The sequence below is a fragment of the Leptopilina boulardi genome, unplaced genomic scaffold, assembly GCF_019393585.1.
Source record: "Leptopilina boulardi isolate dan_hultmark-lab unplaced genomic scaffold, ZJU_Lbou_2.1 LbouV2_38, whole genome shotgun sequence".
Classification (NCBI taxonomy): Eukaryota; Metazoa; Arthropoda; class Insecta; order Hymenoptera; family Figitidae; genus Leptopilina; species Leptopilina boulardi.
Genome location: NW_026137951.1, coordinates 4,224,553 through 4,251,554, shown reverse-complemented (window position 1 = coordinate 4,251,554; position 27,002 = coordinate 4,224,553). Strand labels below are relative to the sequence as shown.

Here is a 27,002-nt window from a genome sequence, read left to right as displayed (position 1 = left end):
ATACAAAATTATAAAGGGTAATAAATAAATATACACAATAAATCTGTCATTTTTATTTAAAAATAATAATAATGATAATTTTTTTTTAATAATGCATATAATTTCCATAAAACTATTTTATGTTTACAATTTTAAATATTATTTCACCAAAAGACAAATATTGACAGAATATTTTATAAAGCCATTACGAAAGGCAACGTAACTTAATTGAACATGTGACGTCCCTGAGGAACTCGTGACAGATTAACGCCATCGTTTCGACAGGAAAGCTGTATAGGGAGCCAGTTTTGAAAATGGCTGACGTTGGCGATGTTTCGAATACTACTTCTGGAAAAGAAAGAAGAAATACGGTTACTGATGGACCCGTTACTGATCCAGCAGTTGCTACAAAGGTAAATTTCGCATGTTTTTTTTTAAATTCTAACCTTAAAAATTTTTTAATAGAAATTTTATACGTGTTTTGTTTAAATTATTCTTACGTCAGAACCCCGTGACTATAATTTGACAATCTCCTTTTTTTTCTTTTTTTTTTGATTGTCTCTATTTCATTGTTATTTTATTTGAGATTGACCCAGAAAAAAATAATTGAAAATATAAATTCAACTTAATTGTAAATTGCGTCGCACTTGTATTGTCTATTAAATATCATTTTCATTTATAAATTATAAAATGTCATTAACGCTTCAAAATTCAATATGCTCCATTTTTCTTTATTATTGTTATTATTAAACCTTTTCTATAAAAAACATTACCAAAATATTATGTTATAAATAATCAAATTTCACGACTAATTAATATTGAGTTATATTAAACATAAATCTGTATCATATAATTGTTTTATTGTTTAACTTATCAAAACTACAGGTCTTAACAATTAATTCAAATTTAAATTTAAAACAGGGATTAAAATATATATTTATATAACCAAAAATGAAATGATTAATATTAATGATAGTTTTACTGTTAAATTTAAAGTATAGGTAAATAATTCCCATTGACTAATAAATATTAATTTTAGGAATTTTCAAGTAAATTATGTGTAATATTTACTGAAGAGTCTTGAAATATTTTTTTATTTATGATACTAATCAAGTGCTTGCATTGTCTTTTAATAACGTGTAATAAAAAAAACATCATTTATGTTTCTCTACTAACACTATCAGTATAAAATTACATTATAATAATACCAAAGGTTTTCTTTTTTTAAATTATATATCATTTAAAAGTAGGAAATTATTCCTATACATAATGTGTATAATACTATAAATATTTGCATGACATTTAATATTATAATCTATAATAGTTTACAGTATAATGAATAACAGTGCTTATATTATTTTATAGATCAGAATTATTTCACTCATAGTTTGTAAAACATCTAGTAATACATCTTTGTCGTGACATCTTTTTTTTAAACTAAAAAATCTTAACCAACTAATATATAAAAACTCATGAAAAAAATTAACCTACATAATACTATATTTTTATTATTTTCTACATAAATATTACAGTATTTTTATATTTTATTTATTTTATATATTTTTAAATTCTTTTTTTATATGTAAAAAAACACTTGGAATGATTTTTATTGTTTTTATTTTTGATGAATTAACACGAATTAATGAAAATAATAGTTTGCTGTATTATTTCTGTGGATATATGATAAAAATATAATACATTTAAATTATGAAAATGGTGGTTGTGATTTCAGAGCCTAGAGGCATCAAATAATGCCTTTCACGGCCCGAGAACAAAATTAGTAAGTAAGAACATATGTGAATCGCCAAATAAATTTTTGTAGCCGTTTGCTATAACAATATATTCTATATACTTCTATAATACACCTTTCATTATCATTTTTGCTTTCAATTTTTTTTTTTTTTAATGTGAAGCACAAAGCGTTTTACAAAATTTTAATCCAAATGATTTTTTGTATTACGAAAATACGAAAATACATTTCCCTTTTTTATTATAATAAATCATTATGTTCTGGATCTTCTAAAATTATTTTTTTTTTTTTGAATAATTTTTTTTAACATAAATAATAAAAATTGATTTTAATGTCAGGAACATAATGATATATATTTTACGAAAAAAAGAAAATTTTATACAGAAATTATCTGTATAATTTTAGTCAGAGTTTAATCATATCATAAATAGTCCCATTAATTTTGTTTTATTTGTAGTTTATTTACACTATTTGCAATAGATGAACTGTGTATAATATTTATATTAATTGATTGTATATTTTAATAACATTTAAAATATTGATAGGAAAGCAAATCAGGAGCTTTAAAGAAATCCAGTCGTTATCGTAGTCGTTCCTTGTCTGCAAGCAGCACTGACAGTTACAGTTCCGGTAAGAAAAGAAAAATTGTTTAAAAATTTTAATAGTTTTTCATCCTCTAACATATAAAATATTTGAATACATCCAGGCTTCATAGTGATGCTAAAAAATATTTTAAAGTAAATAGGGGACTGAAAATTTAAAAATAGGGAACTTTTAAGGTACTATAATAAGGAATTTTAATATAAAATCTATCAAATAAATCGTTTTAGTAAATTTACATAGAAAAAAAGTTGATTTTTTATTTTTAATAAATTTAATTATTTAACAAATATTTTATTATTAGCAATTAAATGAATTATATTTATTTTTTAATAAAAATGTTTCATAGAAATATTTTCAAAAATTTTTTATTTAGAATACATTTTATAATAGCATTTAGGAAAATTTTCAAGATTTCAATTTAATAAAAGAAATATTTGAAAAAATTATTTAGTTACTTTTTTTTTAAAGAAAATTTAAGTTTAATTTATAAAAATTATTCGAATTCAGAATTTCGACAAATATTTTAAAATAGTAATGAAATTTTTAAAAAATTATAATTAAGATAATTTAATTACTGAAAAAAGTGATGAAAGTTATTGAAATAATTAACTTACCAAAAAATTTTAGAAATATTTGAATTTCATGAGATTTTTAATTAAAATTTTCGTAAATATGAATTACAGCAGTTTTTTTTATAAGCATCAGACAATAATTGAATTTTAGACAATTTTTTAATTGAAAAAATGATTTAAATAATTTAATTTACAAAGAACTTGATTATAGTTATTAGAAATAATAAATTTAACAATGAATTTTTGATAACATTTTTAGAAATAATTCAATTTTGAAAAATTTTCAGTTAAAATTTGTAGAAGTAATTAAATTTCTGGAGATTTTTTATTCAAATTATTGTAAATTAGAGTTAATGAAAATTATTAACAAAATTTTAAACAATAATTGAATTTTAGAGAATTTTAAATTGAAATTTTTTTAAAATAATTAATTTTGTGAATTATTCCAATTAATATTTTTTTGAATAATTCAAATTTTCAAAAATGATTATATTTTATACTGAAAAAAGTCGTATTTATCTAAAAAAATATTTTTAAAAGTCAAAGAAGTGACACTATTAAAATAAGTCGAAATTAGTCGCATTCAGTGGAAAAAAGTCGAAAAAGTCGTGCAATCTGAGGTTTACAAAATATAATTTTATAGTAATTCTATCAAAACTTTTTGATAAGTATTAAATTTTCCTTTGGATAGGCTTTGATGGATTTGAATCGAAATTGATGTGTTAGATATTTATTTGACAAATAATCATTCTATCCAAATATTTGTTATTCATTAAATTTTTGGTAGAAAATTAATATTTTTAATAATATTCTAATTAATATTTCAAAAATTATTGTCATAAAAATTAAAGCTCTATACCAATTTTTTTTTAAAAAATCGGGGAAAATTTTTTAAATAGGGAAAATGGGGATTTTTAGAGAAAATAGGGGCCGACTATGAAGCCTGTACATCTGTAATGTAAGTGAAATGTAATGATTAACAATATAAAAATTTCTTTAAAAAAAAAAATACGAATGGTAATAGAAAAATAGCAGTCTTAATTCCATCTAAAAAAAAGTTTGTTGTGACACTAACATCCAATTGTTTTTGATGCGCCGTTCTACTTTAGCATCTTATACAGGAAGTTCCTCTGATGAAGATGACGTTTCACCACGTGAAAAAATTCAAAAAACGGAAAAAGGATTTTCTGACTTTTGCGTTAGAAATATTAATCAACATGCATTTGGTCGAAGAGAAATTGAAATTGCAGAACAAGAAATGCCTGGAATTATGGCTCTTCGAAAACGTGCTTCCGATGATAAGGTATTATATTTTAGTTAGGATTTAATGTTTTTAAATAAATTTAAAAAAAAAATTTTTTTCTTTTATTTAGCCCCTGAAGAATGCTAAAATTGTAGGATGTACTCATATAAATGCTCAAACGGCAGTTTTGATTGAGACTTTAGTTGAACTTGGTGCTCAAGTTAGATGGGCTGCTTGTAATATTTATTCAACTCAAAATGAAGTAGCTGCAGCATTAGCTCACGCTGGCTATCCAGTTTTTGCATGGAGAGGTGAAACTGAAGAAGATTTTTGGTGGTGCATAGACAAATGTATAGCGGCGGAAAATTGGCAGCCTAATATGATTTTAGATGATGGAGGAGATGCAACTCATTTGATGTTAAAAAAATATAACGCCATGTTTAAAATGATTCAAGGTAAATTTAAATTCGAGAATTCGAAAAATCGAAACTATTATAAATATAGTTGAATAATAAATAAGTTTCAAATAATTTTATCTTTTGCTTCCTCGTGGAGGAAGCTATGTAGTCCTTTCGTTTATAAACTTTTTAAAAATGGTGAAAACAAATTTTCCTCTATATAGAAACATGTTATATGAGATCCTGATCAATTGTCCGGATGTATGTGTGTGTGTGTGTGTATGTGTGTGTGGATCGTTTTTGTGAACACGATATCTTTAACAGGTTTTAATGGATTTGGATAAAATTTGGTAGGCTTATTTAACACATTAATCTCTCAAAAATGACAAAAGGATTTTTAAAAATACCCAAAAAAAAAATTTTATCGTCTTTTTTCCAAAAATTTTTTTTTAATTGAAAAATTTTTTAAATCGAAAAATTTAAGGTAATATATAATATAATCGTCTTCTTTATGTCAAGATGAATCGATTGATATATATAAAGTATAGATTTGATTGAAATTTAAAGAATTAAAGAAAGTTAAAAAATCAAAAATTCTCATTTTAGCTAAAAAATGATGTGTTTATTTAAATTCATGTTTATATATGAAATAATTTTATACCCTGCATTGAAACGAATTGGTTGGTATATATAAAGTATAGATTTGATTTAAAATTTGAGAATTAATAAAAATTGAAAAATCGAAAATTCATATTTTAGCTAAAAAATTTTGTGTTTTTTTTAAATTCAAGTTGATGAATAAAATAATTGTATTCCTTGCATTAAAACGAATCGATTCGTATATATAAAGTTTAAGTTCACTCAAAATTAATTAAAATTTTCTTTATTTTTCAAAAAATTTAATTAATTTAAAACATTTTTAACTCGAAATTTTTTAAATCAATCAATTGAATTGGACAAATTCATTGCTTCCTTCACGAGGAAGCGAATTTTTTGCTTCACACAATGAGGAAGCATAATGTTTATGAAATAAACATAAAGGACCCCCTCCTTGTTAATTTTGTTTTTTTTAAATGTTATTTTACAGGAATCGTTGAGGAAAGTGTAACAGGTGTACATAGATTATATCAATTATCAAAAGCTGGCAAACTTTCCGTCCCCGCAATGAATGTTAATGATAGTGTGACCAAAACCAAATTCGACAATCTTTATAGTTGCCGAGAGAGTATTCTTGATAGGTATATATCAAAAATTATTTGCAATTTAATTATAAATTTTTATATGAGAAAAATAATAAACCAAATTTTTTTTCCAAAGCCTTAAAAGGTCCACTGATGTTATGTTTGGAGGAAAACAAGTCGTTATTTGTGGATATGGTGAAGTTGGAAAAGGTTGTTGTCAAGCTTTAAAAGGACTTGGTTGTATCGTGTATATTACTGAAATTGATCCTATTTGTGCCCTACAAGCCAGGTAAGTTTTCTATATTAACGAAAAATAAAATACGCAGGCCTCAGATCGACTTTAGGCGCAAAGAATTAGTTAATGAATATTTTACTTCAAATAACTAATGTTATTAGATATTAAATTAATTTAATTCGCGAATAAAAATAATTCTATAAGAATATTATCAAGCAAATTTATTTTTAATATTTTAGAACCGAACTAAATTAAATAATTAATCTTTTAATTAAGTAGGACAAATTTCTAAAAAATAAATTCTTAACCATTTCAGGACCAAATTTTTTCTTAAAAAAAGGAACTTTAATTTTTAAACATGTTTTTCTAGAAAACTAATTAAAGTTTTCTAGAAAAACCAGAGTTTGAAATGTGAAATTTAATAGATTAAATAAAATACTTTGTTTCAATATTCATTTTTAAAATTTAAAAATGTTAATCATGAGTTAACAAAAAATGTTAACGTCGCTTTAAAGCAACATTGGTCCTCAAAAGGATTTTAAATTTGAAATAAATTTTCGGCAAATTTAAACTGCTATAGTTTTATTTAATTTTGACAATTTAATGTTAGAATTTTTATTTGAAACTTTTTTAAATAATTGAATTTTAAAGAAATATTAAAATTATTAAAATTAATTGAATTTTGGAGCAGTTACAGTTGACAATTTTAATAATAATAATATTTATAATTGATTAGATTAGATTAGATTTATTCTCTTAATTGTACACTTTTAAGTTTTACAATATAATTCTCCCCATCAATTTCCCTTAATAATAATAATTGAATTTCAAAAGATATTGTTAAGTTTCAGACAATAATTAAATTTTACAGAATTGAAAATAATTTATCAAATAATTTTAGATAACCTTTTTTTTAAAAAAAAAATTGTATTTTCGAGGATTTAAGATCCAGTTTTTTGAAAATAATTGAATTTAAAGTGATTTTTAATAAAAAATTTTGGTAATTTCTGTTAATGAAGAATTTATTAGAAATTACAGACAAAAATTGAATTTTCTAAGAATATTATAAAAATGACTAAAAATAATTGAATTTTCGAAGAATATTATAAAAATGATTAAAAATAATTGAATTTCGGAAGAGTTATAGTTGAAATTATTAAATTTCAGAAAATTTTAGAAGGTTTTAAATTGAAATTTTTTTAAATAATTGAATTGCAGAATATTTTTTATTTGGAATAAATTTTTTGCAAATTAAAACTGCTGTAGTTTTTTGTTTAAATTTCTAACAAAAATTTAATTTTAGATTTTTTTGTTTGAAACTTTTTTGAAAAATTGAATTTTTATAGAAATATTCAAATTATTAAAAATAATTGAATTTTAAGTGATTTTGAAATGGAATTTTTGGTAATTTTATTTGCTGATTGTTTTTAAAATTTTAAACAATTATTACATTTCATAAAATTTTTAATCGAAAAATAATTTAAGATAACTGAATTTGTGAAGAATTTTATTACAATTATTTAAAATAATTAATTTCATGTAAAAATTTATGAAATAATTGAAATAAAGAAGATCTGAATAGAATCTCCATTTTATACTAAAAAAGACATATTTTATTTAAAAATTTTGTAAAAAAAAAAAAAAGTCGAAAAAGTCGCATAATCCGAGGGCTAAATAAGTAAAAAAAATATGAATTTAAATGATTATCAAATAAGAAATAATTTCTTTTCAGCATGGATGGATACAGAGTGATGAAATTGAATGAGGTGATTAGGAACGTGGACATCGTGATAACAGCCACTGGGAATAAAAATGTCGTAACACGTGAGCATATGGATAAGATGAAAAATGGTTGTGTAGTTTGCAACATGGGCCATAGCAATACAGAAATAGATATTGTACGTTTCTATAAAAAAAATATTTCAAGATGTCATTTGTGTCATTGACATCTGATTCGAAAAAATTTCTTCCCATTTGACAGAATAGTTTACGTACTCCTGATTTGACATGGGAAAAAGTTAGATCACAAGTGGATCATGTGATTTGGCCAGATGGAAGACGAATAGTACTTTTAGCTGAAGGTCGTTTGGTCAATCTCTCGTGTTCCAGCATTCCGTCCTTTGTCGTGTCAATCACGGCCGCCACACAAGCATTGGCTCTAATTGAACTTTTTAATGCTCCATCGGGACGTTACAAAAGCGACGTTTATTTACTGCCTAAGAAGATGGGTTTGTAGTTCCTTTTTTTAAATTTCAACTATAATTAATTAATTTTTTCAAAAATAAATTTTAGATACCCATCGACTGAACAACAACTGAACAACGACAATTCATCAAAAAAAAAATACTTGTAACATAATACAATTTAATATAACTTTTTTTCCAGATGAATATGTAGCATCCTTGCATTTGCCCACATTTGATGCACATTTAACAGAGCTTACCGATGAACAGGCGAAATATATGGGCCTCAATAAGGCTGGTCCTTTCAAGCCTAATTATTATCGGTCAGTAAAAAAATATTTTAAAAATTCTTCTTAATTATCAAATTTTTTTCTATAAATTGCAATTTTTAACATTTTTCAGATACTGAAATCGACTGGAATATGAAGAATTAATAAAAAAATGAGAAATTTTGTTTTCTCCATTAACATCACATTTCCGTGTTATTTATAACAAAAAACAAACAAACATAGAGGTAATTTTTAAACAATATATTTTATAGAGCCTTATCTTGTGAAATTTATAGTCATCATCAGTAAAGTCACAGAAAAAAAAAATTAATAAATTGTTATTCAATTTCCCCTTTTTGCATTGAAAATTATAATCACAATTTTTAGTAAAAGAAAATTTTTTATTTCAATGCACAAAAATTTATACTATAAAGAAAATTTAACATAAATTAACTTTGAAAATATAATCATATATATTTTAGACACACCATTCAACTGTAGAAAATGAGTTTAATTCAGTGATCACTTCTTCTCGTTTTTCAATAATATTTTAGAGAATTTTAAATATTTGATGTTTACAAATAATTTTAGTGAATTTTAATTTTTAAACAAAGCTTATTTCACTATATAGTTTCATGGTATCGCTACTTAAAAATGTTATTAGATAATTTCAATTTAAATGAAAATTGGTAGAAAAATTTATAATACATTCACCATTGTCAATAATATAAAAAACAAAAAAAAAAAAAAATAGAAAAATAAAAATAATTGATGCTCTTTCAGTGAGGAAAGGTGAATTTAGTTTTTCACATTGTAGTTTATCCGATCGATGAAATATAATTCCTTTTGTTACCTTGCTCACCGATCGAGCATCTATTGTAATAGTTTCTTTTTAAATGTCGTTTTACGAAAAATAACCAAAGTGCAATAAGAGCACTCGAATAAAATTTTTTTAGTACCGACAACCAAAATATAGTATCAAATACAGCGTTATTTGTATATTCATAAAAAATATAGAAAATACCAATTTTTTAATTCAGTGATAAAGAAAAAATTATCCGATTTATATAGAGAACATTTTAATAACTTTTTACAAGCACTAAAAAAACTTTTTTTTCATTTAAAATTAAATCCTTTCTGTAAACCTCAATAAAGGCCTAACATAAATTAATTTTTCAAATTTTTGTTTAAAGAATTTAAATTAAACATTTTTTTGAAAGTATAAATGGAATTATTTTTTGAAAACTACTTTCTCGAAAATTGAAATAAACTTTTGTTCTCCATATTTTATATTAATAAAAATAAAATATCTTTATGTTATTGAGTAAGATAACTGATATTAATAAACAATGATTAAATTTTTTGATTTGCAATGTAACTGTTATTATTATTGTCGTATAACAAAATAAAAATGTATAGCAGTGTTCACAGAAAAATGTCTCGAATCATTTGATTAAAAATTGTTACAAAAGAAAAATTAACGAAATGCACTGTTAAATTCAATACACTAAAGCAATAAAAAAAAAAAACTTATGTTATTAATATTTTTGTAACATAAAACCGTAAATAAAATACCATTTACCGAGTGCTCAATATAATTCTCGTTCTTTTATTTTAAATTCCCTTTTTAAAATAATGACACTTTGATTTTTAATTTATTATATTTAATTGTAAAGTGGAAAAATATTTACGGAGAAAAATGTAAAATACCTTAAGATTATTATTTTTTTTTTTATCTATTTTCACTAGATTCTTCCTCATCAGCTATGCGTTGAGTTTCAACTTCCTGTTAAGATTAAAAATTATTTTGAACAATAAAATCATTATAAATTAGGGTGGCCACCCAACCGGGGAAAAACCGGTAAAAATTTCAGGATTTCTTCAAATTTTTTCATCAAACCGTTTCCGAGATATGAATTTTACAAAATTTAAGAATTCAAATGATTTTTTATTTTTGAATGCTCATAACTTTCTTATAAATGCATCAATTTTAAGTTTTTTTTTTCAAAATGTGTGTTTTTAACTAAACTTTTCAAAAATTTCATGTAAAAATTTACTATATTTTTTTGTAATTTAAACGTTAAAATCTTGTTTTTAAAACTGTTTGTATTCTTCAATTTTTTTTAATTTTCAAAAAAACTACTTCCTTTTACAAAAATTTTATGCCTGATCTGGTCGTGAGTTTTAAAAATTTCAAAAATATTGAAAAAAATCGTTTTCTCACGACCGGATTAGGCTTAAAATTTAATTTAAATCCATTTTATTAATTCTTCAATTTTAATTAAGAAGGACAAATTTCTAAAATAAAATTTTTGAAAACAATTCAATTTTAGAGTTTTTATTTGAAACTTTTTTAAATAATTAAATTTTTAAAGAAATATTAAAATTATTAAAAATAATTAAACTTTGGAAGAGTTATAATTGAAATTTTTAGAATTAATTAAATTTCAGACAATAATGAAATTTTACAGAATTGAAAATAATTTATCAAATAATTGTAAATAACATTTTTCAAAAGTAATTAAATTTTCAAAGGTTTACAATATTCATATTTTTGAATTTTAAACTTCAAGTGATTTTTAATTGAAATATTTTGTGATTTCTGTTGATAAAGAATTTATTGAAAATTACAGAGAAAAATTGAATTTCAAAAGTTTTCAATTGAAAAATGCTTCAAAGTAATTGAATTTTTGAAGAATATTGTAAAAATCATTTAAAATAATTATATTTCAAAACAGTTATAGTTGAAATTATTAAATTTCAGAAAGTTTTAGATGAAAAATTTAAAAAATAATTAAATTTAAAAAAGTTTTTAAATTAAAAATTTTAAATTTCATAAAATTTTTAATTGAAAAATAGTTTAAAATAACTGAATTTGTGAAGAATTTTATTAAAATTATTTAAAATAATTTAAAGAAAAATTGTATTTTATTTAAAAATTTTGTAAAAAAAAAGTCGAATAAGTCGCATCTTATTAAAATAAGCAAAAAAAAGTCGTATTTTCGAAAAAGTCAGAAAAAGTTGAAAAATTATAATCTGAGGCCTGAAATATGGTAAATTTTAATTTTATATTTTTTTGCATTAAATTTTTGAAAAGTTCAGTTAAATTGATAAATATGGTTGGATGAAAAAATTTGAAAAAAATTATGAAGATCTTTTTTGAAGGGTACAAAACGGTAATTTTGAAACGGTCCTTTTGAAATCAAAATATATTAATTTTCATAGTGCTTTTGGACCAATTTCTATCATTTACAACTGCATATTACATAAAAATAATGTTTTGCTCACAATTAAATTGTAACTAAAAACCAGGAGAAATCGCTCATTTTTACCGGTAGACAAAGAGTCTAAAAATAGTGGCCACCCTAAAAATATAATCGATAACTTTGTAGACGATAATCTTACCGCTCTAAGAGTATCTATTATTGACATTTCTCCTCTTGATTGAAAAAAATCATTTATTTCCTGAGGTACACAGACATGTTGAATTTTTTTCGGTTGAACACCAACTTCTTCGGCGATAAATCTAAATTCGGGTGTAATTTCTATTTCATTTAACAATTCCTGATACGTAAATAAAGTTTCATTTGTCACTGTTTCATTCATTGGACCAAAATCAATTATTTTTACTTTATCCTTTTTGTAACGTATAACATCAAATGAATCTGTAAAATAATTTTTAATTTTTAAATTTAATTTCAAAATCCTCTCGTCACTGATAAATTATAAATAAACAAATCTTACAATTTTGTAATTTAAATCTATCCTTGATGCGCTCATTAAATAAAGTTGTGATATCTTTTTGAATATTATACTTTTCATATTCTATGTGTTTGTAGTATTGTGAAACATCTCTTTGGCATATTCCTTAAATTATATATTAGATTAATATAAAAATGTTATTAATAATTTTTAAATAATTCTAATTATTTTTTTATTTGCTTACCAACTAATTCACCGTTAATTACAAAACAACGAAATTCAGTACAAGGATTAATTTCTCTCCATTTTTTTAGTACTAAACAAAAGTTGAGAGAATTTTTATTATCAGTACAATTTTTTACTTTACTTAAATCTTTCGATATTCTATCAGAACTTTTAAGTAGCAAATAAACATCTTCTAGAGAAGTACACTTTAATGTTTTTGTAGGTGCAACCCACGTGGCATCCTAAATATTTTTTAAATATTTAATAATTTTTATTTCTAAATTAAAATAATAAAAAAATTGAGAAATAATTCTTACACTAGGTGTACTCCAGTTAGATTTAATAAAAACAGCTTCAAATTCATCAATAGCTTGTTGAATTTTTTGACTGAATTCCGGAAAATTTGGTGGTATACTCTCAGGATCCTTTGGAGTAAATTATTTTAAAATTTCTAAATATTAAATTTTCATATTATGACATAATTACCTCTGAAATGTCTTCAGTGACTAATGAACCATCAGACCATTCTGTATTACATTTAATACTCGTTGTTGCTTCTATTGGAAGAACAAATGTATCATGTTCTAAATATTTCAAAATTTCAGGAGGCAAAGGAAGAATAATTGCTTCTAAAGAATCTTTTGAAAAAATTGGATACCATTTGGTAAATGAACATTCTGCTTCTACATTATTCACCATATTTTCTTAACAATTAATCCTAATTATATTCTTTAATTCTAACCTCAAATTATCAACATTCAAATTTCATTCTTTTTTATAATTTCTTTAAATCATTTAACTGATTTTTTTCACTTTCTCTTTACTGATAATAATTGATAACAAGATAAGGTAACAATTAAACTAAATCGATTATTGTACATAAACACAAAACATTCCTAAATGTGAAACTTTTTATAAGGACTTTCGCGAGAGGGGAAAATACCGCATGTGAAATCCAGCTTTCACTGAATTTTTCCCGTGATGGAGGGGAGTAAAAATAGGGGAAATTGCATTGAATAGACGTTTCACATTTTGGATGTTCTATACTAACTACTGCATTTTGTGTACAGTACAAACCTCTGTGCAGTTTCAAATATGGCGGACATTGAGTGGCATTATTGACATATTGATATATATGTATATATATACAACATATATTTTACAGTAGTTTGTGCAGTTTTAAATATGTGCAAATATGGCGGAGATTGTGTATGATATGTGAGAAATAGACGGAAGTTTTTTTCTTATATACGACTCAATCGTAAGAGTCTCTATGGTCCTTTGAAATAATTATGTTCTATACAAAATTCTTGTGTGTATGATTCAGTGCCGAAATATTTTATATAGTATGCGATGGTTAGTGAGAAAAATCTATAATTTTGCAACAAGTAAGTAATAGAATTTGCTTTAAGATTTAATTTAGAATTTCTGTTATAAACAATTTTCAATTATTATAAAAATATAGATAAAAATTAGATGTAAATGTTTTCTATTCATTGTAATTTTTATTTTATATGTATTCTTAAAAAAAGGTGCTCATTTCTAAAGTAGAGAAAAATATGCAAATGAAACATATGTGGACTATGATTATGAATTACTCTTTTTCCCATCATTTATTATATATGTACTTTGAACAGGATGCATGGGACTTGTGCACCTGCTTTCTGATTTTTTTTTCTCAACGTATATGTGACATTTTAGATTCTAACAATTTTTATTTCGGTTTTTATATTTTATTTACTAATTTTTAAAGTGAATTTTAGAAATGTTAAAATAATTGCATGGATATTTGTTTAACAAGTGTAAAAAAAAAAAATTAGGTAAAATTTCTATATACTAATACTTATTCGCTATGTTGTGTCTCTGATAATAGATCTCCAGTAATTTACTAGTTTGACCAGGTGGTAAACTGGTCTCGGCTCATACCTTTCGTTTAGTTAGAAGTACAGTTTAACAGTCAGAAGCAAGTGCATCTTTTTTATTGTCACAAATGGAGTTCCTCTCGCTTTCGATGTTTCATCGACACAGTTTTCTCTTTATTTCCAATAAATTTATATTAAATGTACATTTATATTTATACGTTAAAAACTACTATTTTTGAAAAAAAAAAATTAATTTTCTAAGATTTTTTTTTTTCAAAATTAAAAAAATATAATTTTTATTTCAGAATACTAGAAGTTATGCAAATGTTTCCAAAAATGGCAACTAAGACTGATAATTCGAAACCTATTGACAAGCAAAATGAAGGTGTGTAAAATAATTTTGTTTTTTTTTTTTTTTAAGTCAGTTGTAATAAATATTTTTCTTTGTTAGAAAACAATATGGATAAAGAAATATTGACACTTGGTGGTCCAGAAAATACTGGTCGTTGTGTTCCACCGAATTATTTATACAGTACAGGATCGGAACAGGGACCAGGTGGTTTGGATCATGAACTTAGAAATCGGGCTCGTAATAATGCAACTGAAGATCAATTAGGACCTCTTCCGTCTAATTGGGAAAAGGCTTATACAGATTCTGGAGAAATTTATTTTATAGAGTAAGTACTTTCCTTTTTTTTTTACAAAAATACGAATTTCGTTAAATAATTAAAAAAAAATTTACTTTGCAGTCATAATACAGGAACTTCTCACTGGCTTGATCCACGTTTATCGAAATTTCAAAAACAATCTCTCGAAGAGTGCCTTGATGATGAACTGCCTTATGGTTGGGAAAAAATTGACGATACACTATATGGTACTTATTTTATTGATCATGTAAATCGTCGAACTCAATATGAAAATCCAGTGTTGCAAGCAAAACGTGCTCAACAAAATTTATCAGAAAGAAAAAGTCCAAATTTCACACGTAATCCGGAGAAATTAAAAGGACAAAAAATTCGTACATCACTTATTAAAAGTTCACGTGGCCTTGGTTTTACAATTGTTGGTGGCGATGATTCTGTGGAGGAATTTTTACAAATAAAAAGCGTTGTACCAAATGGACCCGCATGGCTTGATGGAAAATTACAAACTGGTAAAATAATTCTTGTCATTTAAGAAAAATATTTGTGATATAATATAATTTTTCTAAACATAATTTTTTTATTTAATTTGCAGGTGATGTACTGGTGTATGTTAATGACACTTGTGTATTAGGATTTACACACAATGAAATGGTGAATGTATTTAAATCAATTAGCACTGGAGACACAGTTTCATTGGAAGTTTGCCGAGGATATCCTTTGCCCTTTGATCCTAATGATCCTAACACAGAAGTTGTTACTACCATCGCTGTAAATGCACCAGGTAAGAAAAAAAAAACACTACCTCTTATTTTCTCGCAAGAAAGGTTTTTTATGATAAATTTTGTTCTATTGTTTCTGTTGAATACAAATTTTTTTTAAGACGTTTAAGGTGCAATCACTGATTGTCATTTATATTTATTTATAAACAAATATTTTCTCGCAAAAAGAATTATTACCATAAATTTTTTAAATTTGATTCAGCAGATCTTTCAAGTGAAGATCCTGGAATGTACATGGACCTAGATCCAGGAATGCAATCAGTAGGTCGTTTTAATTTCATGGACACTTCATTTCTTCCCGTGAACAATATGCAAAATGGTGAAAATTTAGCAACAACTTCAGTAAATTCAATGCCTGATCTTTGTATTTCCGATAAAATTAATACAATTAAACGACCAAGTAGCACGGATATTCTTTTATCCGAAACTGGAGATTTAAGCGATCGTAAAGAATCTCCATTGCCATCAAAACCAGAATTTCTCACCATTCCGGTAGTTAAAGGTGTGATGGGTTTTGGATTTACAATAGCCGATTCAGCACAGGGTCAAAAAGTGAAAAAAATTTTAGATGGACTTCGTTGTAAACGATTAATGGAGGGCGATATTCTTGTTAATATAAATGATATTAATGTGAGAAATATGTGCCATTCAGAGGTGGTTAATGTTCTAAAAGATTGTCCACGTAATCAAGAAGCATTAATTTACGTTCAACGAATATTATCAACAAAATCAAAGGAGAAAAAAGAAAAAAATCCACACGATTTTTTTAGAAGTAAAACACCAACTGCCGATATTTATAGTACACAAACGAAAACAGTAATACCAACACGGCCAAAAACACCATTAATTGATACAAGAACACATCTTAAATCACCCGACGATATGAGAAGAGAAAATTGGAATGAACTGCCAAATGAAAATGATATGAATCCACTTGATAATAGATTTAAATATTCAGATTATAATCATGGCGTTTATTATACAGATCCATATAAATCGAATATAAGTAGTTTGGCTGATAATTTTACAACAATGACTAATTTGGATGATGAGAGAAATGCAATGAAACGAGAATGGGTAGCAGCTAATAAATTTAATATAAGCAATGAAGTTTATTCCGTTAATTCGCCACACGTTGAAAATATTAAACAAAATGGTGGTGATTATTACAAGGATCTCTATGCTGTTCAAACACATTCCCAATATAGTGAACAGGATTTTAATTCATATGCAATTGGACAAGAACAAAATGTCGATACTGGGGAAATTTGGGATAAGAGAAAAGAGACTACAAGTTTTGAACACGAACAACCACATTCCAGTTCTATACCACGGTTAGTAATTACTATTATTTTTTTTTTTATTAATAATATATAGATTTAGGTTTATACTTCTTCGACTTTTTCCAACTGTTTTTCGAAAATACAACTTTTTTCGACTTATTTTAATAAAATGCGACTTTTTTTACATTTTTTTTACAAAACTTAAAAAAATACGTTTTTTTTAGTAGATTAGATTAGATTTATTTTCTCCATTGTGTACTTTTACAAAATTTTACAATTTTTTTTCCCCGCAAGCTTAAAAATTAAAATAATAAAATAATTGTAAATGAAAGTGAAACAAACAAAGTTGAGATACAAAACTAAAATCCTTTTTTTTAGTATAAAATGCAAATGTTCTTCAGATCTTCTTTATTACAATTATTTAACAAATTTTTAACAAAATTCTTCTATAAATTAATTATTTTCAATAATTTGAATAAAATTCTTCACAAATTAAATTATCTTAAACTATTTTTCAAATTAAAATTTTTATGAAATTTAATAATTGTTTAAAATAATAAAAAATATCAGCAAATTAAAATCACCAAAAAATTCAATTCATGATCACTTGAAATTTAATTATTTCAAAAATTTAAATTTAAAACCTAAAATTTTCTAATTTTATTTGAAAAATTTAGATATAATTATTTTGAATTTTTTTAAATTCAATTATTTTTAAAAATTTCAACTGTAACTCTTCCGAAATTCAATTATTTTGAATGATTTTTATAATATTGATTGAAAATTCAATTATATTTCAATTAAAAATGTTTAAAGTTCAATTTTTTTCTGTAATTTTTAATAAATTCTTTAGCTACAAAAATCAGCAACAATTTCAATTAAAAATCACTTGAAGTTCAATTATTTTTAAAAATCTGACTTGTAAATTTTCAATTTAAAACTTTTAAAATTGAATTTTTGTCTGTAATTTCCAATAAATTCTTCAACGGAAATCACAAAAAATTTAAATTAAAAATCACTTGAAGCTCAATTATTTTTAAAAATCTGAATTGCAATTTTCTTAAAAAAGGTTATCTAGAATTATATCTGATAAATTATTTTCAATTCCGTAAAATTTAATTATTGTCTGAAACTTGACAAAATCTTTAATAATTAAACTTTAAGTGATTTTAAACAATTATAAAATTTTATAAAATTTTTAATTGAAAAATAGAATTAAATTTCTAACAATCTTTGAAAATCCAATTATTTTTAAAACAGGTTATCTAATTTTATTTGAAAAATTTAGATATAATTATTTTGAATTTTTTTAAATTCAATTATTTTTAAAAATTTCAACTATAACTCTTCCAAAATTCAATTATTTTTAATAATTTTTATAACATTTTTCAAAAATTCAATTATCTAAAAGCATTTTTCAATTAGAAACTTGAAAAATTCAATTTTTGTCTGTAATTGAGGCTCCCAATTCAAGAACCGGTCGTGCACACTGTTTTAGCCATAGCGAGCGACCGATTCTTGAATTTGAAGCCTCAATTTCTAATAAATTCTTCATCAAAAGAAATCACCAAAATTTCAATTGAAAATTTTTCAAAAATCTGAATTGTAAATCTTTGTTAATTAAATTACTTTTAAAAAATGTTATCTAAAATTATATTTGATAAATTATTTTCAATTCCGTAACATTTAATTATTGTCTGAAACTTGACAAAATATTTTGAAATTCAATTATTTCTAAAAATTTCAACTGTAACTCTTCCAAAATTCAGTTATTATTTTTAATAATTTTAATATTTCTTTAAAAATTCAATTATTTAAAAAAGTTGCAAATAAAAAGTCTATAACTGAATTGTCAGAAATTTAAAAAAAAACACATTAGTTTAAATTTACAGAAAATTTATTTCAAAATTAAAATCTGCAATTCAATTATTTAAAAAAGAATTAATTTAAAAATTTGTAAAACTTTATTATTGTTCAAAATTTTGTTAACCATTAAAACTATAGACCATGCTATAATATTTAATTCAAATAAATTGCTTAAATCAGACTTAAAAAATTAAAATAATGGAACTTGTAAAATTTTTTTAGAAATTTTTCCGACTGAGAAAAATGTTGAATATTTATCTTAGTTCGATTCTGAAAAATTCGAAATAACTTTTCTTGATAATATTCTTATAAAAATTATTCTTATTAAGGAATTTATAAAATTAGTTTAATACCTAATAATATTAGTTATTTAAAGTAAAATATTTATTAACTAATTAAATTTAGTTAAAATAAAAAAATTGACTTTTTCGACTTTTTTTGGAATGTAAAACGACTGAAATGACTTTTTTTGCGCCTTAAATTCGATCTAAGGCCTGAATTTATCTAAAAATATGTGTTTTTTTAAAGGTATCCACAATATAATAGTGATGTGGTGTGTCCGACAATACCAGATATTGAATGGATTGAGACACTAGTGACTTTAGTTAGACAAGACACTGGCTTTGGATTTAGAATAGTTGGAGGTACTGAAGAAGGATCTCAGGTTAGTCTCTTAAGTAAACGTTTAATTATATTCAAATAAAAATTTAATTTCCTTCAAACTTAAAGGGTCGTTCAAGTATCACGTAAGCATATTTTTAAGGGTTTTGTAGTAAAAAAATAAGCATGTTGTAATAGAAAAAATAAGAATATTGTATAACGCTTAAGCAACAGAAGACCTTCCCCTTAGATGCTTACGTAATACTTGAATGACTCCTTAAATTTAATTTATATTTAAAAAGATTTCACCTCAATTTATTATTATGTAAATATTTTATTTGAATAAATTTTCTCACAATACATTGACAACAATAGCTTTATAGACAGTAACAATATGCGATAAAAATAAAACGCTCAGCAGGTTTCCGTTGGTCACATTGTACCGGGAGGTGCAGCTGATTTAGACAATCGACTAAACACCGGTGATTTAATAATGTCTGTCGATGGTGAAAGTGTGATGAATTCATCACATCGTCACGTAGTTCAATTAATGATAGCCGCTGCACAAAATGGTGTTGTCACATTGGGTATACGGCGACGTATCAATATTCAAGAACATTTACGTGATAATTTACAATCATCATATGGAGGACAAATGAATCAGCAATATCCTTACGATGTCACTGTGAATAGAATGGAAAATGAAGGTTTTGGTTTTGTGATAATTTCATCAGTCAATAAAGCTGGTTCAACAATTGGTAGAATTATTGAAGGTTCACCAGCTGAAAGATGTGGAAGATTAAATATTGGCGATCATATACTTGCCGTTAATCATGTTGATATTACCAATGTCTGTCATAAGGATATTGTCAATTTAATTAAAGATTCGGGATATTCAGTAACATTGACTATTGGTTATCCATTGGATGATTGTTGCGTTAGTCCATCTCCTCTTAAGGTTCGTATAGTATTTTCTATTAAAAATTCGCAGGCTTCATAGTCGTACCCCATTTTCTCTAAAAGTTCCCTTTTTCCCGATTTGTCCCTAAAAGTACACTATTTGAAAAATTTTCCTCTATTTTTCACAAAAAAATTGGTATAAAGCACGACTTTTTCGACTTTTATCGTCTATTTTCCATGAATGCGACTAATTTCGACTCATATTAATAAAATGTGACTTCATCGACTTTTAAAAACATTTTTTAGATAAATACGACTTTTTTTTAGCATCAAATATAATCATTTTTGCAAATTTGAATTATTCAAAAAAATATTAACTGGAATACTCCACAAAATTAATTATTTTGAAAACAAAATTTGAAAATTACATTATTTAAAAAAAAATTTAATTTAAAATTCTCTAAAATTCAATTATTGTTTAAAATTTTGTTAATAATATTCATTAACTTTAATTTACAATAATCTCAATAAAAATTCTCAAAAAATGCAATTAGGGGCCATTCAAGTATTACGTAAGCATAATTTCAAGGGTTTTAGACCCTCCCCCTCCCCCAAATAAGCATATTGTAATGTAAAAAAAAAGAATTTTGTATGGTGCGTAAGCAACTGAGGAACCCCCCTCCCCCTTAAATGCTTACGTAATACTTGAATGACCCTTTATTTCTAAAAAATTTAACTGAACATTTTTCAAAATTGAATTATTTCTAAAAATTATAAAAAAATTCTTTGTTAAATTTATCATTTCCAATAATTAAAATTAAATTTAAATTCTTTGTTGAATTAATTATTTCTAAAAACTAATCTAGTTTTTCAAAAATTCAATTATTTAAAACAATTTCTTATTTAAAAATTTACTAAAATTCCATTACTATTTAAAATATTTTTCGAAATTCTTAATTCGAATTATTGTTATAAATTAGACTTAAATTTTCTATTAAAAAAAGTTACTAAATTATATTTTCACAATTTTGTCCTATTGAATTGAAATTTTGAAAAATTGTCTCAATTGAATTTTAAATTTATACTAAATAAAAAAATTTTGAAAATATTTCCATTAAACATTTTTATTAAAAAAAAAAAAATTTCTAATAATAAAATATTTGTTTACTAATTAAATTTATTAAAAATAAAAAATCGAGTTTTTTTCTATGTAAATCGACTTATTTGATAGATTTTGTATTAAAATTTTTTATAAAATTTGATAAACTAATTTTAGAAAAATTGTTAGAAATGATTTTGTAAAATACTTGCAGAAGATTTTTAATTAAAAATATAATTTTATATACAAAATATGTTTCTGAAACTTTTGATTCAGGAAATGGATTAAATTTAATAAAAAAAATTTCTATATTAAATATTTTAAGTTAACTATAAATTAATTTGAAAATTAAAATTCTATTAAGAAAGAGATTCTTCAAATAATTTGTCTCTAAGAGTTAACAAATGAAAGTGATAATGGCGATATTAATTAAATTAAGAAACTTTTGTTTCACTAATTTGTGAATGAAAAATTATAAAATATGTTTTTGCAAAACAAAAATACCTCAAAGCTGTACTAAATTTGTGGTTTAGCCTATAAATTAACCCTTTATCTTTACTTATGTAATTTTCATAGTACCCTAAAAAGTCCCTTTTGTTAAAATTTTGAATTTATTTTTTATTTCCCTATTTTCCCTAAAATATTTTTTAGGATCACTATGAAGCCTGTATATTCTATTAAAAATTCGTGTAATTATTATTTTTTCATTTCCATAGGATGAATCTGCAGCTGATGGAGATGGAGGACAATATCATGCCGTCGAATTAACTAGAGGAACACGAGGTTTTGGTTTTAGTATTCGTGGAGGACGCGAATTTCAAAATATGCCATTATTTGTTTTACAAATCGCAGAGAATGGTCCAGCATCTGTAGACAACAGACTCAGAGTATTAATTTTTCAATTATCTTTTTCATTAATTTCAAAAATAAGAAAAGAAAATGCATTTTTTTTTTAATTTTGTGATAGTAAAAATTTTTTTTTTTTTCAAAAAGGTTGGCGATCAAATTATTGAAATCAATGGCATCAATACTAAAAATATGACGCACACTGAAGCAATTGAAATTATACGAAATGGTGGTCCATCTGTTCGTCTATTGGTTCGTCGTGGTTGTCAAATGCCTTCCGTGGTGGGTGCTTCTTCTCATCTTTACGATATGAATATTTGAAGGTAAAATAATATTTTTTTTTTGAAATTATAATCACACCATCGTTAAATTCTTTTACTACTTAAAGAATAATAAATCCTCGATAAAATCTTGGTGCTGAGGAATATATATATATATATATTTTAAAAATAACACGTTTTCCATAAAAATAATATTAATAATTACAATATTAATCAATATTTTTAATTATTATTCTTATTGAAAAATAACTTATTTAATAACTTGTTATTTTAACCATATTATAATAATGTTAAATCAATATAGGTAAAAATTTGTTATCGATCAAAATGCAAATCTCATTGTCATTAAAATTAAATATAGAGTAGATAAAAGCGAAGAGAAAAAAAAATCACAATACTTTTTCTATAAAGTAATAATAATTTATTGTACATTGAAGTTTGTTTACAAAAAATATTTCTTACGGTATCAAATTTGATATTTATAAAGAAAGAAAAAGTTTTTCTTTTCGCTGCGTAGTCTACTCTATCTAATATGATAGCGTAAAATTTTGCGACATATTTGCGATAAGCGAATATTATTTATAATTAATAATCTGCGCAGTAATTTTCTATATCTATATGTGAAAGAAATTTTTAATAATCTATCCTAGTGAGTTGGTAATAATTTGTGAGAAAATAAAAATATCAAGAACATCGCAAATTTGTCGCAATATTTTTGCTATTCTGATTGGTATTAAAATATCGTTCAATTAAAAAACGATTTTTTAAAAAAAATGGTATTGCTCAAAGGTCTGAAATACTAATAAAAATAAGTAGGTAATTCAACTTTTATAATTTTATACAGATTTTTAAATCACATCAGCTTTTAAAAAACTTCTTTTTCAATATTTATAATAGGCACAATTTTTATCAGCCAACTATTTAATAATCTTATATACATTTTTAAATATTTAATTCCATAAATAACCAAATATAGACAATAAAAATAATCGTCTGATGAAAAAAAAAAAAAAAAATTATTAGCTAATTGAACGTATTTTGAAATTTAATGTCTTTCAACGTATATATAATAATTTAAAAATAATTTTAAATTAGATGACACTTTCTTTACGCTTGCTTTGACAATGCTTATATAGATTATAATGTTTTTAATTCATCAATTTGGTGAGCTTTGTATATTATTTACCGTAACAGTCAAATTAACCTTTTTTTGAACAAAAAAAAAAAAAAATGTGATAGAGAAACAGGCAAATAATACAAAACATAGTGCCTTGCACGTGTTCAATATTTTTTAAGAGAAAAAAAATGCATTTTTGAGGCTGTAAGAACAATTTTTGAATTTTTTATATTTTAAAATTTTTTGTCTGTGGTACAAAGCTGAACCATTCCATGAATGATTTTAATACTCATGTGAGAATAATAATTTCTCAATTTTTTTTTTATTTTTGATTTGCATTACTTTTAAGTTATATACTTATTTTTTTTTATTAATATGAGATAATGCGTTAAATAATTATTTTCATTGAAATTCGAAGCCGTTCAAGTATTATATATAACTCGCTTTTTAGGGAAAAGGGGACATAATAATAATAATGGAACATTTTTTTTTTTTAAATGCACGACGTGTTCCATATGTCAGTGTTACGAATATTAAAATGTCACTTAAAAGGGGATCAATTTTTTATTATTATAATATAGTAAGTAACGCAATGCTTGAATGTCTTCTTATTGATTTAATAAAAATAATAATATTAATAAAAATAGATAATAATACAAATAACAATAATAATAAACTAAATATAAGAATAACAATAATACACGTTCTCCAAAGCAAATTATACGTATAAATATTCGATATAGAATTCTCATTTTTTAATAATTAACATTTTTTTTAGAAATAAGACTAAGATTTTAAATTAGTTAAACCTTTTTCCGATATTTATTTTAAATCAACGAATTAGTTTTTTTTTAATCTTTAGAGATATAGAAAAATTTTTTATCAGAAAACTCATTGACTATATAAATTTTAATTTTTTTTTTTATTTACAAAATTTATTTAAGAAAAAAAAGTTCTCAAAAAGGTGTTACTTTCTTCCAATATAAAAAAGGTATTCCTAATTTAAAATCCAAATTAGAAGCATACTTAAAATAAAAAAAAGTAAATTGCATATTTAAATAATAGTTCAAGTCAAGTTAAAAAAAAAATAATACTAAAGTACTTTTCATAATGTATATTTTAGTGTATTATTATAATATAGTTATCATTTATTTTTTATAAGGTGAAATGTATTATTTTTTTCCTCTAGATTTATTAATTAAAATCTTGTTAAAACGCTCATAAACGCATTCTCGTTGAATCGTTTAGTAAATATATAATATAAAAATCAAGCTCAATTTCGTCGCTTTTCTCATTAATCAATTTCACTAGAGTTTACTCTAGTAAAACATCTTTTTCTCACTATTAATTATAGAGATTAATTAGAGCTGTGCAAAAGTTCGAATTTTGTATGGGCTCTGATCGAATATTCGATTCGAGCCCATGTTAATTCTTATGGAGCGGTTCGAATTTTAAAAACTTGCACAGCTCTAAGATTAATAGTAAATTTTGTATAAACATAAATAATTGGATAGTTTTTATTTTTAACACAAATAAAACAAAAATCAAAACAAAAGTCAAATAATTAAATACATAATTTAAAACTACTTTTAATTATTTTAAGCTTCAATATAGAATATTATAAAATTTGGATTATTTTTTTTTGTATTCATATAAAAAGCCTATTTCTTTTTTATACTAAAAAAAAATATTGAATCTTATTCCGTTTTTGTTGTTCATTTACAGAGTAAAAAAAATGTATTGTAATTATTATTATGTAGATGCTTAAATTAAGTGCTGTAACGACCAAAGATGTGCCCTTCAGCAGCTTAATATAAATATGTAATTATAAATTTTTGAGACTTAAATAGCTTAACAACGCAAATAAAAAATTGCTTTACTTATACTTTAAAACGAGAAGAGTGACTCAAAGAGCTTTTTTTTTTTAGCAATATAAGCTCGTACTCCTAATAATTGTACGATCACGTGTGATAATTAATAAAAAAAAAAAAAAAAAAAAACTTAAAGGTTTGCATGAAAGTAAGAATCTCGATTAAAAAATATAAAGACTCTTCCTGACTTGATATACATATATAAAGTGTCAAAGAGTATTTAGGTATTTTGAACAAACCTATTTTTATAATATAATACTAGTCTAGTGTATTATTATATATATACTTTCGACAAATGACGAAATTATTGAAAAAGTGATTTTTAAAAATTTTTTCAATTTCAAATAAAATAGAACAATTTGAAAATTTTCGTTATTGTCGAAAGTATATTTATAAAATTTATAACTAATTAAACATTTTTATTTTACATTTATAGTAAACATTATTTTTTTATAAAAACTTGTCATAGGTACACGCGAACTAAATATGTGCCTAAAATAACGAGATTCTTGTTTTAAAATAATTTTTAGATTATAAGATTTGTTTTATGTTAGAAATCGTCGAAACATGATATCGTTATTCATATTAATTGTGAATAAATTAATAATTAACATTGATTTATATTAGGAAAAAAAATTAAATTCTCGTTATTTCTTGCCTGTAATTATTTAATCAATAAAATTAGAATTTTTTTTTTCTATTTTGATTAACTTTTTTTTTTATTGTAATTTAATACATTATAAAATGTATTTTTTAAACGGAAAACATCATAACAATGACAGTAAAAATTCAAAATTAAGAAATGAAAATAAAAAATAGTCTGGTAAAAGATTTTTTAATAATTAAAAATAAAAACACATGTAATTTATAGTATATATGTTTAATTTGCATCGTAGTTTTTATTAAAAATGAACAGAAAATCATTGCATTCATCTCAATTTTAGATTGTTGCGTATATTTATTGTAATTGAAAAGCTACTTGTATATTGTAAATGTTTTTAATGAGCTGTTATAGGAAATATCATTTATTATGTAAAACGTCGCAAAATAAATTTATAATGATACATTGTTACTTTTAATTGTATACAGCTGCTGAACTGTTGTTAACGTACTTTTTAAAATAATAAATAAAAGCATTTAATAATTAATCTATTTTTTTCTTCCTGCAATATAGAGAATTTGAATTTGGCGCTTCTAGTGAAATGCCTGATTATTTATCCCTAAAAAAAAATATGTTAATAAATCACGATCGAAATCAAAATCAGTCATGATTATCGTTCTTTACTTACACATAATCCGTAAATAGATAATTTGTTTCTCTATTTATATACATATAAATATATTTTTTTTATTGATATTTTAATTGGACTTTAGAGGTTAATATTATTTACCGTTAAACGCTTAGTTTTCTATATGCAAATAACAAAAAAAAAATACTGTCGGTAATAAAGGTAATCAAATAAATAATAATTTAATGTCAAAACAATATAGTTTATCTTGAAAAAAACAAAATC

At 23.5% G+C, this 27,002-nt stretch overlaps 3 protein-coding genes across 9 annotated transcripts; 2 read left to right on the top strand and 1 right to left on the bottom strand.

Moving 5' to 3' along the window:
• Positions 1-226: 226 nt before the first annotated feature.
• On the top strand, positions 227-10,011 carry LOC127288056 (adenosylhomocysteinase-like 1). 5 transcript variants are annotated; one of them, XR_007843980.1, is made up of 12 exons: positions 231-392; positions 1,712-1,759; positions 2,275-2,359; positions 4,014-4,207; positions 4,278-4,602; positions 5,633-5,783; positions 5,863-6,015; positions 7,694-7,859; positions 7,943-8,189; positions 8,347-8,467; positions 8,547-8,658; positions 8,896-10,011. XR_007843980.1 is itself a non-coding variant. In XM_051315277.1 (11 exons), the coding sequence occupies exons 1-11, from the start codon at positions 294-296 to the stop codon at positions 8,551-8,553; spliced, it is 1,584 nt and encodes a 527-aa protein (XP_051171234.1). In that variant the 5' UTR covers positions 231-293; the 3' UTR covers positions 8,554-8,762. The 5 variants fall into 5 exon arrangements, 4 of the variants coding, with proteins under 4 accessions (XP_051171237.1, XP_051171236.1, XP_051171234.1 ...); XM_051315277.1 differs by lacking the exon at positions 8,896-10,011 and having other exon boundaries at positions 4,026-4,207; positions 8,547-8,762; XM_051315276.1 differs by lacking the exon at positions 8,896-10,011 and having other exon boundaries at positions 8,547-8,762.
• On the bottom strand, positions 10,000-13,287 carry LOC127288061 (cell division cycle protein 123 homolog). The gene is made up of 6 exons (XM_051315287.1): positions 12,827-13,287; positions 12,658-12,765; positions 12,360-12,582; positions 12,158-12,280; positions 11,819-12,078; positions 10,000-10,199 (listed from the first exon to the last, which is right to left on the bottom strand). Exons 1-6 carry the CDS (start codon positions 13,037-13,039, stop codon positions 10,146-10,148), a joined length of 981 nt encoding a protein of 326 aa, XP_051171244.1. The 5' UTR covers positions 13,040-13,287; the 3' UTR covers positions 10,000-10,145.
• Positions 13,288-13,535: 248 nt separating this feature from the next.
• LOC127288045 (membrane-associated guanylate kinase, WW and PDZ domain-containing protein 1-like) lies at positions 13,536-25,617 on the top strand. Of its 3 annotated transcripts, none has more exons than XM_051315251.1 (10): positions 13,536-13,728; positions 14,508-14,587; positions 14,654-14,879; positions 14,952-15,355; positions 15,439-15,627; positions 15,831-16,959; positions 19,303-19,438; positions 19,793-20,332; positions 22,090-22,260; positions 22,367-25,617. In XM_051315251.1, the coding sequence occupies exons 2-10, from the start codon at positions 14,521-14,523 to the stop codon at positions 22,538-22,540; spliced, it is 3,036 nt and encodes a 1,011-aa protein (XP_051171208.1). In that variant the 5' UTR covers positions 13,536-13,728; positions 14,508-14,520; the 3' UTR covers positions 22,541-25,617. The 3 variants fall into 3 exon arrangements, with proteins under 3 accessions (XP_051171208.1, XP_051171209.1, XP_051171207.1); XM_051315252.1 differs by having other exon boundaries at positions 15,828-16,959; positions 19,796-20,332; XM_051315250.1 differs by having other exon boundaries at positions 15,828-16,959.
• The last annotated feature ends 1,385 nt before the right edge of the window (positions 25,618-27,002 follow it).

Excerpts from the sequence above, each read along its gene's own strand:
- LOC127288061 (XM_051315287.1), bottom strand. The coding sequence starts at position 13,039 with ATGGTGAATAATGTAGAAGCAGAATGTTCATTTACCAAATGGTATCCA. Across the intron at positions 12,281-12,359 it reads AATTAACGGTGAATTAGTTG|GAATATGCCAAAGAGATGTT; the intron begins GTAAGCAAATAA and ends ATATAATTTAAG. Across the intron at positions 12,079-12,157 it reads TAGATTTAAATTACAAAATT|ATTCATTTGATGTTATACGT; the intron begins GTAAGATTTGTT and ends ATTATTTTACAG.
- LOC127288045 (XM_051315250.1), top strand. The coding sequence starts at position 14,521 with ATGCAAATGTTTCCAAAAATGGCAACTAAGACTGATAATTCGAAACCT. Across the intron at positions 16,960-19,302 it reads CATTCCAGTTCTATACCACG|GTATCCACAATATAATAGTG; the intron begins GTTAGTAATTAC and ends GTTTTTTTAAAG. Across the intron at positions 20,333-22,089 it reads TTAGTCCATCTCCTCTTAAG|GATGAATCTGCAGCTGATGG; the intron begins GTTCGTATAGTA and ends TCATTTCCATAG.
- LOC127288056 (XM_051315276.1), top strand. The coding sequence starts at position 294 with ATGGCTGACGTTGGCGATGTTTCGAATACTACTTCTGGAAAAGAAAGA. Across the intron at positions 393-1,711 it reads ATCCAGCAGTTGCTACAAAG|AGCCTAGAGGCATCAAATAA; the intron begins GTAAATTTCGCA and ends TTGTGATTTCAG. Across the intron at positions 7,860-7,942 it reads GCAATACAGAAATAGATATT|AATAGTTTACGTACTCCTGA; the intron begins GTACGTTTCTAT and ends CCCATTTGACAG.